Genomic DNA, 12,236 nt, shown 5'->3' with positions numbered 1-12,236 from the left:
CTGAGGAACAGGGAATTGCAGCTGCACAGCTTGGAATCACCGTGGATGGGACTTTATTGACATCTGCTCATTGCCTTGTTCCAGGTTTTGGGATGTGTTGATCAGCATGAGTCCCATCAGCTTGCCCGTAACTTCTTTGGTGGAAGCATCATCCCTTCTTCCTTCTTTTTCTTTAATGTTTTTCCCGTTTATTTTAACTAATTTGTAGTCTGTAACCTTGATAGCTGGTTTTGGGGGTCCCGTGAGAGCTGTGATCCCTCCCTTTAGCTCTTTGCACCCACCCCCACGTCCATCACTCGTGGCTCAGCCGTGATCCCCCTAACCCGGCAGCTGGAGAGCGATTCCCAGGTAATTCCTGCTCCCTTTGCATGGACATCAGTGCCCAGGCGGTGGAATTGAGAAGTTGAGCTCTGGCAGCGCTTCCTGCTCTGTGGATTCGCAGGTGTGTAGTAAGGGCTCAACCCGAGCCCCCTCAATAACTGCAGAACATCCCTTTAAAATGATTCCCCTATAAATAAACGCTTTTAAAGCAATTTTTTTTACCTTCCCCGCCTCTGTTTCTAAAGGAGCTCCCTACGTGCAGCCTGCAGGGGAGCAGGGTGGGAGGGCACAGGCGGCGTCTTGTCCTAGATAACACTCTGGGGTTCCTCTGGATCGAGTTGCCTCGGCTGCGAAGGTCTCTGACGTGGCCGGGAGGGAAAACTGTGCTGGGGAAACAGGAGAAAGACCTGGGAAAACTGCGCTGGGGAAACAGAAGAGAGACCTGGGGAAACAGGAGAAAGACCTGCTGCCTGACCAGACCGGGGACAAGAATCGAGGCCGGGGTGCTCAGTCATCGTGACCACTTTGGGGGCTGCTGAAGCATCTTCTGATCCACCTTTCGGTAAAAGAACTGGGGCTGGGAGGTGGCTGGGGATGCGATGGGTGGCTGGGCTGAGCTGGGCATGTGGGGAGGAGCTGGTCTCACCCCACCAGGTCGCAGCCCTTGAGCGCTGGGTCCCCTTCCCTCGAGCCAGAGCTCGGCCAGCGCTGCTGCTGCATTGTGTGTGCAGCTCATTTTTCTCCCTGCTCGTTCACAGGCGAGAGGGCAGGGGGTCAAAAAATGAAGTTGCACCCCTTCTCTCTTTCCCTAACAATATTTTTTCTGCCCCCTGTGGCTGCTTGGAGCCGCTTGGCAAACCAAGAAGCAAAGCTTCGCTGCTTGGTGAAGGCAAACCGCAAACTCTCGGAGGCTCCTGCGCTGCCTCCCTTCCCACCGGCTGCTGCTCGGAGGCTTTTGGCCACACGTGAACGTCTCCTTGGCCCCGGGCAGCGTTGCTGAGCGGGTGCCAAGAGGCTGAGCTCCCACCCAGCGTGGGGGCTGGCGATGCAGCCGCTGTTGCAGCCAGCACCGAGCCCGGCAGTGGGATTTGCAGTGCGGCAGCGACAAGAGAGAGGCTACAGGAGAGGTTTCCCTACCCTTGGGTTTCAGCAAAGGGAAAGAGTCGCAACTTCACTTTTCGAAACTTTTCTATTTCACTCTCGCTTGGGAGCGACCCCAGAAGAGCGCTTTCCTTCTTGTGTTGCCGCAGGAGGAGAGAGAAGGAGGGTTTGGAGCATCCCCCTGCGCTCGCACCATGCCCCTCGCCCGCCCCACCCGCCAGATCCCCGATGCCGCGTGGACCTCGGGCATCAGGGAGATGACGGAGCCCTGGAAAGGCGCCCTCGGCTGCCTCGGCGTGGCCGTCTTCTTCGCCATGACCATCGGCATCATCTCGTGGCAGGCGCTGGAGCAGCCGTCGGAGGAGTGGGTGCTGCGTGGCCAGGCCAGCGGGCTGCTGTGGGAGCGCCGGCGCGGGGCCCTGCTGCTGCGGGCGCTGCCCACGGGGCGCACGGTGGCGGCGATCGCCGTGGCTGGCGTGCCGGCCGCCGAGCCGCCTCCGCCGCGGGATCGCTGCTGGCACGACGGAGGGCAGTTCTGCTACGCCTGGGAGGAGGACGCCGAGCTCCGGCTCTCCCTCGAGCCCTCGCCGGCCCCCGGCACCGAGTGTTACGGCGTCCGCTGGACCCCGCTGCGCCCCGACGTGGCGCTGAAGGTAACGGGGACCCCTCTAGCCCTTCTCTGAATGAGGCGTTCGGGGTCAAACCAGCCGAAGCGGGGAGGATCTGGCCAGAACGCAGGATTTCCCAGCACCGTGAGGTCGCACCATGGTTGGGGCAACCCGTATCCAAAGCCTCCGGCAGCCGGAGGGTACCAGGTGGGAAAAATGCCTCTGGAAGCCTCGCACCTTAACGTTGAGCCCCCAAAACACCAAGGGGCCACGGTCACTCCTCCCGGTGCCGCAGGGGTCACCCCAGGGTGGGAGAAGCGTGTTTATATAGAGACTGGATAAATAATGGCTTCGGATCACAATGCTGGCAAGGAGCTCGGAAAGGTCTCTCCAACCACAGACACAATGCGGCAGCTCCCTTGGGATGGGATTCATCCACGGCTGCAAAATCTTACGGGGGCTTTGGCTTTTGTATCCTTCCCAATTTTCTCCCTCAGATAAATAGAAGCTGACCCTGAAACCGAGCTGTAGGGAAAGAAAAACCCTGTCATCCCATGGGGTCCTGTTGTGGGGAGCCCTCGGGACAGGTAAGGGAGTGGGACAGGACCCTGTGGAGATGGGGAATTGTTCCCTTGTAGCCGTGAATCCCTTGTTGACATCAGTTTAGGGCTCGGTGTCCTTTGTTGACACCGATTTGGGGCAGTTGAGAAGATGAGCAAGAGGGAATAGGGTTTTTTTTCCCCACTGACCCAGCCCCAAACTCTTGGAAAATATGACCCAGTGAAATTTAAGAGTTCAGAACAGGCTTTCCACCCCGTCTCTTTCCCTGCTGATACCTGGTACAGCTATTCCGAGCCTCCAGTGTTTCCACTTTAATAATTTACAGCTCCTCTCCGAGGGACTTAACCTCTCTCTGCCCCCGCAGCAGAATGAGCTCAGGGCTCCAGGAGCTTTGGCGTGGGGGGCAACAAGGAGCGTTGGGTTGGGTTGAGTTGAGCAGCAACTTGTGTTGAGTTGGGTCCCTCTCCCCCCGGGGGTCCCCAATCCCCAGGCTTTCGGGGAAGCCCGTTCCCACGTGGGAAGTCACACGGGAGGATTAGCCCTCCTGATCCCCAGCTTTGGCAGAAAGGAGTAAGTGTTAGAGGCTTTGAAGCTGAAATGGAGGGTTTCTGGGAGGAGGGGGGAAGATTTGGTTTGGGCTTTTTTCTTATTTTAGAGGCAATCCTGGTCTGTGAGGTATAGTTGTTATTCCCACAGTGGGATTTGCACAGTCCTACCCATGGCTGCACAGTGAACGCACGCAGAGAAGGGGGAAAAGAAGAAAAGTTGTTGTCTTTAGCTTTAAATGAAAATCTAAGGGGTTTTTTTTGGTCTTCAAGGTGAACAAAGGGCAGAATTTGCACTTCCAACTCTTGCTGTGAATTCTTATTTCTTCCTTCTCTTCCCCCCACCTGGTAACTCCAATAAACCCACGGGCAGAGGAATCAAGCAGGCAGGATTTCAGAATCGTTTTGTTCCTGGAAACCCAGCTCTCGTTCTTGTGGAGGGAAAACTTAAATCCAAGTACCTTCTATGAGGGCAGAGGCAGAAAGCAAAGAGGGAGAACCCTTTTTTTTGCATAAAACACCTACATCTCATGGGCTTGGGATTTTTTTCCTTGGGAAACGCCCTGTGCCACAACTGCTCTGGCAACACTGGGGTAAAACACAGGGGTTCTGCCTCTCTAAATGCAACCGTTCACTCCTCCAGCCTCACCCTGAGCTGTTTCTCCCCATCTGATGATGTTCTCCCCGCTGCAGGATTGCTTCTCCATGGCCAACATCTCCTGGTACGGAGGGGCGAGCGTCCTCGCCCAGCGCTGGCCGCTCAACGGCGCCGAGAGCCACGCGCAGCCCTTCGTCAGCGGGGACTTCAGCAAAAACCCCGCCGGCTACGGGCCCGTTCTGGAGAGATACTTCTTGGGCTCCACAGGTAATTGCATCCTTCCCTGTCCAGTGTCCTGGTGCTTTAATCCCTCTGCTTCTCCAGCCCTTCCCTCATCTACAGAGCAACAGGTTTAAGAGCAGGGGAGATGCCTCCAAGATTAAAGCATCCTACAAATGCAATGACACCTGGCAGCGGGACACAAGGGATGGATCCTCATCTCTGAGGAAAAGGCCACGATGTTAAACACCAGCTGCATTTACAAGTCAGTGTCTGAGGAGGTGGATTGGCCCAAGGGACCCCAGGGTCTCCATCCCAGCTCGCAGGTCCCTGGCACTGCTCTGAGATGCTGGATGTGGCACAAGTTTAGTTGCTGTTGTAGTTTTTAGGTGGATATTTGGATTATGATGAGTAACGGTTTTGAGCTGGAAGAGGGGAGATTGAGATGAGATCTTAGGCAGAAATGTTTTGCTGTGAGGGTGGGGAGGCCCTGGCCCAGGCTGCCCATTTCTATGATTCTGTTATTCTGCAGAACACCAGATAATCCGCCCCATTAATCCATTCCCCTTAAGCTCTGCCCTGGGCACCCCTGTCCCTGTGGCCACCGGCGCGAGGACCGAGAGGAGCCGGGGGCTTTCTGACACCGTTCCCCTCCTCTCTCCCCAAAGGGGTGACGGTGACGGTGGCCCCCGATGTGCCCCTCTTCCTCTCTCTGGAGAGCGAGAGGCACTTCTGCCTGGAGACGCCGGCGGGGCGAGCGGCCGAGCCCCTGCGCTACCTGCTCTGCCTCAGCCCCGACGTCGCGGTCGCCCAGCGGCACGTGGGCAGCCGGCTGGCGGGGCGGGCGCGGGCGCTGCCGGACACGGCTCTCCTGGGGTAAGATGTTCGCTCCCTCCTGGTCCGGGGCTGCTTTCCAAGCCCTCGTCCCGGTCGTCGCATCTCATCCCGGCACAAGGTGTGACCCCCACAACTCTTTCCCCCACGCAGGGCTCCGATCTGGCGCTACCACGGCCCGGTGGGCTCGGCTGCCAAAATAAAGCGAGGTTTGAGGGCGCTGGCCAAGAGATTGAAGCGGCATCACCTCCCGGAGGGCGTCCTGGCCCTGGGGGAGCGCGGCACCGCTGTCCTGGCCGCTGCGGTACGTCCTGCCCTGGGGCTCCAAAGGCAAGCGGAGAGATGCTGCCCGTGTGAATCCCTCCATGTAGCATGGAAGCAAACTGGTTTTATGGGGTGGGGGCTGTGATGGTGCACGGGAGCCTCCCCTGCCCAGGAGGGGATGCTCGGTTTGGGGTTTCACCCCACACAGACGGTGACGCCTGTCACACAGCAAGGGAGACAGCGTAGGACCCACAACTGCACTTAAACAGCTGGTTTACCACCTATGATGTTACAATCCGCAGTCAAGAGCATAAGCTTAAGTCTAGACCAACACCAGCATCCTACAAAAGGTTGTGAGGCACTTGATGACCTGTCTGGAGTTCAGTGATAAAGTCCTTTTAGATGTTTCCATGAGGTTTCTGCAGGTGAAGTTTTTGCAGCCCCTCTGGTGCTCAGAGAGATTGGATCCATGATGGGATGTTGATGTCGGTGAGGGTCTCAGACCAGCTGAGGTGGAGCTCTGATGACAGCTTGCTCCTCTCATTCTCTAATGGTCCCTTCCAGAGTGAGAAATCTGGGGTGATAGTCAGCCCAGCTCCTTATCTTCTTTCCCTTTGGTCAGTGGCACCTCTGGTAAGAGACAGGGTGAGTTGCTTCATCCCGTGTGGTGCAGCCTCCTCCAGTGTGTAGGGGTCTGAAAAACTCCAGGGTCATACATCAAGCCATTTCCAACGCGCAAAACTCATGGTTTCCGCATCCCTAAGTCATCCAAGTACAACATGTAATGATTTCTATTCATAAATCTTATTAATACTCCTGTTTTCAAGATCACCTCTGATTCTTCATTCTGTGGCTATGGTGGAACTCCCCATGCCTGCGTCGATAGGCTGGGAGGGTTCAGCCTGGAGAAGAGGAGGCTGAGGGGAGACCTCATTGCTCTCTGCAACTCCCTGAGAGGAGGTTGTGGAGAGGAGGGAGCTGGGCTCTTCTCCCAAGGGACAGGGGACAGGACGAGAGGGAATGGCCTCAAGCTCCACCAGGGGAGGTTTAGGCTGAACATTAGGAAAAAATTTTTCATGGAAAGGGTCATTGGTCTGTGGCAGAGGCTGCCCAGGGAGGGGGTTGAGTCCCCTTCCCTGGAGGGGTTTAAGGGCCGAGTGGACGAGGTGCTGAGGGACATGGGTTAGTGATTGATGGGAATGGTTGGACTTGATGATCCAATGGGTCTTTTCCAACCTGGTGATTCTACGATTCCCTCTCCGCAGGATGACATGCCTCCCCAGCGGAAGAAAAGGCACGAGGTGGCTCGTACCTGGGACCCAGCCCCGCTGCAGCTCTCCATCACGCTGTCCCCGTACGCCAGCATCGCCTCCCCGCTCTTCCTGCGCTCGCTGCGGGACGGAGACGCTGCGAGCCCCTGGCTGAGCCTGCAGCCCCGCACGGGGAGCTGTGCGGTACGAGACCTAATCCCAACCCCAGAACCTGCTGCTCCACCTAAAACCAGAATCAAAGCTGGATCAATACCTGCAGAGGGAAACAACCTGACCCTCTGGTGTTAGGGTAAACCCTGCAGTGCAAAGTGATGCCGGGGGGAGCAGCCTTTCTCCTGGTTCCTAAGGAAGCAGCTTTCAAAGGTCCAATTCCCAATGATATTTTAAAAGGAGGAGGCAATGGAAATGATCTGAGGGCTGCAGCACCTCCTGTACGAGGCCAGGCTGAGAAAGTTGAGATTGTTCAGCCTGGAGAAGAAAAGGCTGTGGGGAGACCTGAGAGCAGCTTCCAGGGCTGAAAGGGGCTCCAGGAAAGCTGGGGAGGGGCTCTGGATCAGGGAGGGCAGGGACAGGACTAGGGGAAGGGTTTGGAGCTGAAAGAGGGGAGACTGAGATGAGATCTTGGGGAGAAATTCTTCACTGTGAGGGTGGGGAGGCCCTGGCCCAGGTTGCCCAGAGCAGGGGTGGCTGCCCCATCCCTGGAGGGGTTCAAGGCCAGGTTGGATGGGGCTTGGAGCTGATCCAGTGGGAGGTGTCCCAGCCCAGGGCAGGGGTGGGACTGGATGGGTTTTAAGGATCCTTCCAACCCAAACCTTTCCATGGTTCTGTGATTCTTTCAAGCCAGCGTCCATTACATCCCCCCATTCCCTTTCTGTGGGGATTTTACTGTGCCAGCTTCCCAGCGACTCGGGGACTTTTTGGGGGGTTGCGAGGGAGTTTGCCCCCTTTTTGCATTGCATGCGATGGTGCCCGTGGTGGGAGGGCAGGATGAGGGCAGAGCGAGCCCCTCCAGCCTCGCGCCCCGGGGTTTCTGGGCTGTTTTGTGTGCCCGACGGCGATTTCCACCCTGTGCCGCAGGTCCCTCTGCTGACCGCCTGGAAGGGGCGGCTTTGCGCCCGCCTCAACGTCACCAGTGAGGCGGCGCTGAGCTGGTACCTGGCGCGTGCCCGGCACCTGCGGCAGGCGCTGGGAGCCGCCTACGTGGTCTTCGAGGGCGCCGAGGGCAACGCCTTCCTGGAGCAAGACGTCCGACCTCCCGCCGAGCTGGAGGGCGATGGGTACACCGAGGCGCTGGCGGCAGCGCTGGCGACGCTGGGAAATGCCACCATCATCAGCGCCGGCGCCAGGTGGGTACCGAGGAGAAGATGCTCTGCTGGAGCCGGTGGCTACACGAGCTGCTAGGGAGGTGTTTGAGGTGATGCTTTCAAGAGGACCTTGGGATGCCAAGACACCGCTCAGCACCCAGGGAAGCAGCGTGGAGGTGGTCGGGGCAGCGTGGAGGGGGGGTTCCTCTTACATCTCGGTACAAGAAGGACACTGAGGGGATGGAGCGTGTCCAGAGCAGCTGGGGAAGGGGCTGGAGAGGCGGCTGAGAGAGCTGGGGATGTTTAGCCTGGAGAAAAGGAGGCTGAGGGGAAGCCTCATTGCTCTCTACAACTGCCTGAAAGGAGGTTGTGGTGAGGTGGCTGCTGGGCTCTTCTCCCACATAACAAGTGATGGGACAAGAGGAAATGGCCTCAAGTTGCTCTGTGCAAGGTTTGGATTGAATAGTATGAAAAATGTCTTTACTGATAGAGTGGTGAAGCCCTGGCAGAGGGTGTCCAGGGCAGCGGTGGCGTCCTTCCAGGTAAACTCCTTTCAGGCAGTTGTAGACAGTGACAAAGTCTCCCCTCAGCCTCCTTTTCTCCAAAAAAAACCCTCTGTTAGAAATGCTCCAGACCATTTTTCAAGCCAAAGCTCATCACGAAGGGACAGATTTGACCCTTTTAGCCAACTAGAAGCAGTGTCCCATGCCAGGCTGCTTGATGACATGACCTCCACCCCTCAAGTAAACCCTGGGCATGGAAAAACTACTGGAAAGAACAGATCTTAAAAAACTAGGAGGAAAATCCTGTTTTCCTCTGGCTGACAGACAAACCTGCTGTCAGGAATGAGAGCTGCTCAATGCAAAACACTCAGTGCCGAAAAGTGGTTGGTGCTTTGGGTTAGGGGAGCCACAAGGACCCAGGGTTGAGGGTGCTGTTGGGGTCCCCCACCTGGTGCCCCAAGCACATCTTTTTGTGAGTGTTTCCCCACCAGGATTGGTGTTATCTTACACCATGGCTATAACCCAGGGCACGGCTGTGCTGCCATCAGGGTGGGCCACCTAATTGTGGTCCTCGTGAGATCAAGCCAGGAGAAGAGAAGCTTTGAATAGGGAGTTTGGGGAAGGTAGGCTTGGGGCTGCCAAATTCAGCTGGGTGGGTGGGTGAGGTACAGGGAGCATCAATTTCTCTCCAGTGTGAAGATCCCAACTGGCTGAGGAAACCCCTATGTGGCCGCAGCGACTGCGGAGACAGCCGGGCGTGGGAGAGCTCCGTGCACTCTCAGAGCATCAGGTTTGTGCTTGTTCCCCCAGATCCAGCCACCTCCCGCTCTTCGTGCAGATGAGCCCCCTGCGCTCGGACTGGAGCCACGCGGGGCTGAAGGGGCTTGTTCCCTCCGTGCTGCACTACAGCCTCCTGGGCTACAACTTCTTCATTCCCGATGCAGTGGGTAAACATTGATTTTCTGCCTTTTCCCCCTGTTTCTGGGTTTTCTGCGAAGATTTTTGCTCTGTTCAGGTGCACGAGAGGTCTGTTTGCCCCATCTGGCTTAGGTGCCACAGGAAGGCTCGAAGATCTTTGTTCCTGGTACCCCATTTTCCACTGTGCTGACTTGATTGGGTTCTTGGCCCCCTCGGCAGGGGGTGGGACTGGATGGGCTTTGAGGTCCCTTCTAACCCAAACCACTCCACAATTCTATGAATGTTACTAGGGAATCAACCGAGGAGTTGAAAACAAATAAACATCATGTAAATCTTAATAGGCAGCTCCAGCAGCAGCCAGCAGGTCCCTGGGGATGCCCTCGTGGAGCTTCTGAACAGCAGGCTGAGGGCAGCTCATCGCCTCTAGCAGCTTTGCTTGAGCTAAAACCCTCCCAACAAAGGCCAGGAGGGACCCCACAGCCGGGAAAGCGCGTGCCCAGATTCCTGGCTGGGAAAGAGATGTTCCTAAATAGATGTATCCTAATAGATGTTCCAAAGAGATGTTCCCGCTCCCAGCTGGCATTTCTGCTCCACAGCACAATGGTTTGAGAAATCCTTAAATAAAGGCAGTGTAAAAGTCAAGAAACAATCCTTTAATTGGGGCCAAGCAGCTCGTTTGTGTCCTCTTCTTGGAGGCGACTGGCTTGTTTGTGTTGAAAAAGTGCCCCAAACACGTAGAGGCTGCATGTGAAGCATCAGAGCCAGAGAGCGGAGCCTCACAGAGAGCCCTGAAAGAGGCAGTTGTTGAACAATTTGTTAATTTAGCCTCTATTTTTAGCCAGCTTTCCTTAGAAAACAAGGCTCGGGCGATCACGGCGTGGCTGTTCCCTCCCCAGAGCGATGCTGAGCCCATCAGCTTCTGTCAGCAGCGCTGAACGAGAGCGTTGCCTGCACGGAGCAGGGTGGTGGCACGTTTGCTGCTGGGCTGAGAGGTCCATCAGGTTGTGTCCCCACAGCCAAGAGTGCGCAGGGCTCACTCAGGATGGGGAAAGCCTCTGGGGGAACGGGGCGTTGTGGGTGGTCTGGGAACTGGATGGGTTTGAGGTCCCTTCTGACCCATGTTCTATGCCAGGTCCTAAACTGACCAGAGACAACTGATGTTTTCTGATGATGCTCAAGAAAGGAAACCAAGGGCAGGGAGAATTTGGCTGCTTTGGCAGTGGGGTAACACAGAGCAGGTCAGCTGGGACTCTTCCCACAATGAGATGCCCCAGAGCCCCTTCACGCAGCCCCTTGTCCCCGCAGGAGGGAGCCTGGCCAGCGATGCCGCAGCAGACACGGAGCTGTACGTGCGGTGGCTGCAGATCGTGACGTTTCTCCCCGTGATGGCCTTCAGCACACCACCCTGGCTCTGCTGCGACGCCTGGGTAGGTAAAGCCACCTCCCGCAGAGGACACGGGGACCCCTCGATGACAAACACCCCCAAAAGCCATTACGGTCCCCAGTGGGGAAAGCTGAGGCTGAAAATCACTGTCCTGTACCCGCAAAACCCTGCTCTCTGCTGCAGGGAGCAGAGCGCTGCAGGCTGTAGAAATGCCAGCGGTCATCACGTGTCTCACCCTCCCTGTGGCTGCCGCGGTTCTTTAATTACAGTTTGATCCAACAGCTCATTTCTACTGCCTGCAGACCAGCATCCAAGATACCTTTGAACAGTTGGAGGCGTTTTCCCAGGGAAAGGACAGAATCATAGAATAGTTTGGGTTGGAAGGGACCTTAAAGATCATCCATTTCCGACCCCCCTGTGATGGGCAGGGACACATCCCACTAGATCAGGCTGCCCACGGCCCATCCAACCTGGCCTTGAAGTCACCTTCAGGGGAGTAAAAGCAGAGAGCGATTCTTCAAATCCCAGGGGTAAATGTCATTAAACCTCTCTGGAGCAGCAAGAGGGTTCACTGTTTGGTCAGACATGAACCAGATGCTGTCCCCAGCTTTTCCATCTCAATGGCCGCAAATCCACCGTATCAACCCTGTTTGCACCTTGTTGGCTGCCAAAACTTGATCAGGACGCGGCAATTCAGTAATCTCTCTTCCCAAGGGAAAATACATATATATCTATTTCTTTTTTCCCCTCTTCCTTTGCTGTTTATTGGATGAAGGACCTCTCACAGGCTTCTTTCTCTTCCACTGCCCTGCAGGTCCTGAACCTCACCCAGCAATTCATACAGAGGCACCGGGACTTCGTTGTGCCGCTCCTCGTAAAATACAGCGAGGAATGGCTCAGTCTGGGGCACCCCATCTTCCGCCCAGTGTGGTGGCTCAGTCCCACAGACCCAACCGCTTTTACCATAGAGGATGAATTTCTTATTGGGGATGAGGTAGGAGCTGTGGGGACTAGGTGCCTTCAAAGGGTAATATGGAGCAAACAAGGTGCCTCCTGTGCTCGCCCATCCACCTCTTTCATGGAATCCTGGAATGGGTTGGGTTGGAAGGGACCTCAAAGCCCCTCCAGTCCCACCCCTGCCATGGGCAGGGACACCTCCCACTGGATCAGGGGCTCCAAGCCCCATCCAACCTGGCCCTGAACCCCTCCAGGGACGGGGCAGCCACCCCTGCTCTGGGCAGCCTGGGCCAGGGCCTCCCCAGCCTCGTCTTTCTCTCTCCACTGCAGGTCCTGGTTGCTCCCATAACAGAAAAAGGTCAAACGTGGCGAGACATCTACCTGCCTGGAGCAGGGCACCTGTGGATGGACACCAACACCGCCCGCGTGTTCGGCGCAGGCACCGTCCTCAGGAATTTCTCTGCCAGCCTCGCAGAGGTGCCAGTGTTTGTCAAAACCTCCTGAATTCACAGACTGCTGCAGCCTTGGGACGGGTGACCTCCTTCTGAGCAGCGCTGGCCAAATGTGCCTGCTCTCTCTTGAGACTATTTCAGGCCATTTGCACTTTTCCAAGGACTTGGGTTTTTTATTTCAGCAGGAACTGTTGGAATCTGTTCATAGAATCATAGAATCACCAGGTTGGAAGAGACCCACAGGATCATCGAGTCCAACCATCCCCATCAATCACTAACCCATGTCCCTCAGCACCTCGTCCACCCGGCCCTTAAACCCCTCCAGGGAAGAGGACTCATTCCCCATTCTCTTCTCTGCACTCGCTCCAGAGCCTCAACATCCTTCTTGTGGGGAGG

At 56.4% G+C, this 12,236-nt stretch overlaps 1 protein-coding gene across 1 annotated transcript; it reads left to right on the top strand.

The window, feature by feature from the left end:
- Positions 1–1,598: 1,598 nt before the first annotated feature.
- LOC138720618 (SITS-binding protein-like) lies at positions 1,599–12,018 on the top strand. The gene is made up of 10 exons (XM_069856965.1): positions 1,599–2,075; positions 3,830–4,001; positions 4,622–4,829; positions 4,941–5,091; positions 6,317–6,505; positions 7,400–7,668; positions 8,940–9,076; positions 10,353–10,474; positions 11,246–11,425; positions 11,719–12,018. Exons 1-10 carry the CDS (start codon positions 1,617–1,619, stop codon positions 11,890–11,892), a joined length of 2,061 nt encoding a protein of 686 aa, XP_069713066.1. The 5' UTR covers positions 1,599–1,616; the 3' UTR covers positions 11,893–12,018.
- Positions 12,019–12,236: the final 218 nt, after the last annotated feature.

The sequence above is a fragment of the Phaenicophaeus curvirostris genome, chromosome 5, assembly GCF_032191515.1.
Source record: "Phaenicophaeus curvirostris isolate KB17595 chromosome 5, BPBGC_Pcur_1.0, whole genome shotgun sequence".
Lineage (NCBI taxonomy): Eukaryota > Metazoa > Chordata > Aves > Cuculiformes > Cuculidae > Phaenicophaeus > Phaenicophaeus curvirostris.
The sequence above is the reverse complement of the archived record's forward strand: the minus strand, read 5'-3'. Positions and strand labels throughout refer to the sequence as shown.

Excerpts from the sequence above, each read along its gene's own strand:
- LOC138720618 (XM_069856965.1), top strand. The coding sequence starts at position 1,617 with ATGCCCCTCGCCCGCCCCACCCGCCAGATCCCCGATGCCGCGTGGACC. Across the intron at positions 2,076-3,829 it reads GCCCCGACGTGGCGCTGAAG|GATTGCTTCTCCATGGCCAA; the intron begins GTAACGGGGACC and ends TCCCCGCTGCAG. Across the intron at positions 4,002-4,621 it reads ATACTTCTTGGGCTCCACAG|GGGTGACGGTGACGGTGGCC; the intron begins GTAATTGCATCC and ends CTCTCCCCAAAG.